This window comes from Austrofundulus limnaeus, unplaced genomic scaffold (genome assembly GCF_001266775.1).
Source record: "Austrofundulus limnaeus strain Quisiro unplaced genomic scaffold, Austrofundulus_limnaeus-1.0 Scaffold1660, whole genome shotgun sequence".
In the NCBI taxonomy this organism is placed as follows: domain Eukaryota; kingdom Metazoa; phylum Chordata; class Actinopteri; order Cyprinodontiformes; family Rivulidae; genus Austrofundulus; species Austrofundulus limnaeus.
The window spans coordinates 1-2,510 of NW_013954062.1; the positions used below are offsets into that span (position 1 = coordinate 1).

General features: G+C 39.2%; 1 protein-coding gene across 1 annotated transcript in view; it reads left to right on the forward strand.

Moving 5' to 3' along the window:
- Positions 1–343: 343 nt before the first annotated feature.
- LOC106536026 (Golgi SNAP receptor complex member 1) overlaps positions 344–2,510 on the forward strand; it is a gene marked incomplete at its 5' end in the record, with an annotated part of 9,166 nt that continues 6,999 nt past the window's right edge. Inside the window, 4 exon segments of the mRNA XM_014033196.1 lie at positions 344–458; positions 1,083–1,158; positions 1,304–1,411; positions 1,491–1,582. Coding sequence (XP_013888650.1) covers positions 344–458; positions 1,083–1,158; positions 1,304–1,411; positions 1,491–1,582 — 391 coding nt within the window.

Genomic DNA, 2,510 nt, shown 5'->3' on the forward strand with positions numbered 1-2,510 from the left:
GTCAGTCAGTCAGTCAGTCAGTCAGTCAGTCAGTCAGTCGGTAAGTAAGTAAGTCAGTTAGTCAATCAGTAAGTAAGTAAGTAAGTAAGTAAGTCAATCAGTCAGTCAGTCAGTCGGTAAGTAAGTAAGTCAGTTAGTCAATCAGTAAGTAAGTAAGTAAGTAAGTCAATCAGTCAGTCAGTCAGTCAGTCAGTCAATAAATAAATAAATAGCATTTTATTTTGCCCTTACCCTATCATTCTGTCTGTTTAATGCTGCCTTCCTTTCATTGTTCTTTCTCGTCAAATATGAAATGTGTGTCTTTATTTTTTATTTTCATTTGTTTGACATTTTCTTCTCTCAGATTTACGTAAAGAGGCCAGACAGCTGGAGAATGAGCTGGACCTCAAGCTGGTCTCCTTCAGTAAGCTGTGCACCAGCTACAGCAGCAGTACCCAAGACCAGCMCACAAGAACCAGGTAGCAGATTAATTTAACTACAGTATAACTGTACGTAGATTACATAGTAGTATAATTATACAATAATATATTACTACTGTACAAATGCACTCCAGTTCAAATATTTAAAACATGTTTATRTTTTTAGACTTTGGAAAACATTGTTATAGTATCTCACMAAAGTGAGTATACCCCTTACATTTCAGTATATATTTTATTTTATCTTTTCATGGTACRACACTGAAGGTATGACACTTTGATACAAAGTAAAGTTGTCAGTGTACAGATTGTATAACAGTGTAAACTTGYTGTCCCCTCAAAATAACTCARCACACATTAATTAATGTAGAAACCTCTGGCCACAAAAACAAGAGGTATACTCATGTTTGTGAGACATCATTACCAAGTAGTGATTATAATTTAACTTTTGGGTTTTTTACACTTTAACCAAATACAAGTAGCACAAAATGTGAGTATTTTACACTTTTAACACATGTCAATATGGCCATTAACTAAGAGTTAGAGTAACAAGTAGTTATTTTTGCTTTCTATTTGAAATGATTAAGTTGCACCTCTGTACTCTACAGTTTGTTTGACATAAAATGCTAAAAWTGAACTTTAACGATGGTTGTCGTGTTATATCAGGTCAGATTCTTTTGGTCCATCCCATGATAACATGGTCGTAGCCATGACAACTGAAGTGGAGCACCTCTTGTCCAAAGTAGGTTAAACTGTCCTGTTTCTTTTAATATAGCATTAGTGTGAGTTATGAAAGGTTTCTTGTTACGTCAGGTGTTAGAATTACAGCTCAGGATCATCATTGTGTTATTTTTGTTGTTCCATTCGTTGATCTTTATTTGTTGCAGCTCAGTGTGGTCAACGACAGTATGGCAGAATACACAAACACACCTGGTGCTTCGTCACACAACGCGGCATTAATGCACACCTTACAGAGACACAGAGACATTTTACAGGTACTCATGGCTTCATCTTCACTCTGTAAAGACTTTCAGGACCTGGAGTGTGACTTGTTCCTCACGCTGTTCTCCTCAGGACTACACACACGAGTTTCACAAAACCAAAAGCAACTTCTTCACCCTGCGAGAGCGAGAGGACCTGCTGGGCTCCGTCCACAGAGACATTGAGTAAGCACTTTTAGACACAAGCACTATAAAACACATTATGTACTCTGTGTWTTTCAAATCTAAAATAACAAACACYGCTGATGGATAATAAAAGAGTRAAACATTTAYAAGTCCAGTTTTAGACTTGCATACCTGGCAATTCTGAGCTGCAGTTAACAATTCCTTTCAGATAGTCCTCTGTATCATTTTCAGCTGTAAATACTCTTTGAGACCAAGGAGTGCCTCACTGATGGAAAATGTTGAGTTCGTGGTCATTTTCAAACTTATATCAGTTAAAACGTAGTTTTTGCCGGGAGAAGTTCAGTGATTCCCAAAATCTGAAGAGCCAAAGCTCATCGTCMTTTTTACTCATTATCATGTTTGTTACAAAGGAAATGTGACTGCTCTAAAACTGCACCACTGTGCCAAACTTAACCAACATTTCAGAGTGAAAACAATCATTTTAATGGGAAGTTGTGACACTTTCCAGTTCCACTTGGGAGACCCCAGGGCGCTCCCTATCCAGAGAGGATACATAATCCCTTCAGCAAGTTCTGGGTCCTTCTTGTGGTCTTTTCCCAGTGGGAWAKGCCTGGAAAACCTCCAGGAGGCGATGCCTTAACCACCTCAACTGACTCCTTTAGCTGCAGAGGAGCAGCGGCTCTACGCTGAGCCCCCCAGGATGGAGCTCCTCACTTCAGCTAGGTTGAACCTGCCGACCCTGCAAAGGAAGTTCATTCTGGCCGCTTGTATCTGGGCTCTGCTGTCGGTCATGATCCACGCCTCACGACGTCAGCTGAAGGCTGGAACGTAGACAGACCAGTAAATCGATAGCTTTGCCTTTGGTTGGTTTATACATAAAAGTAATTGCTGGTTAGTGTTCTAGTTAAACAGGCTAATCCACTAATCATTTCAGCTCTTAAAGCCGTGCAGTTTTATTTTAAAATAA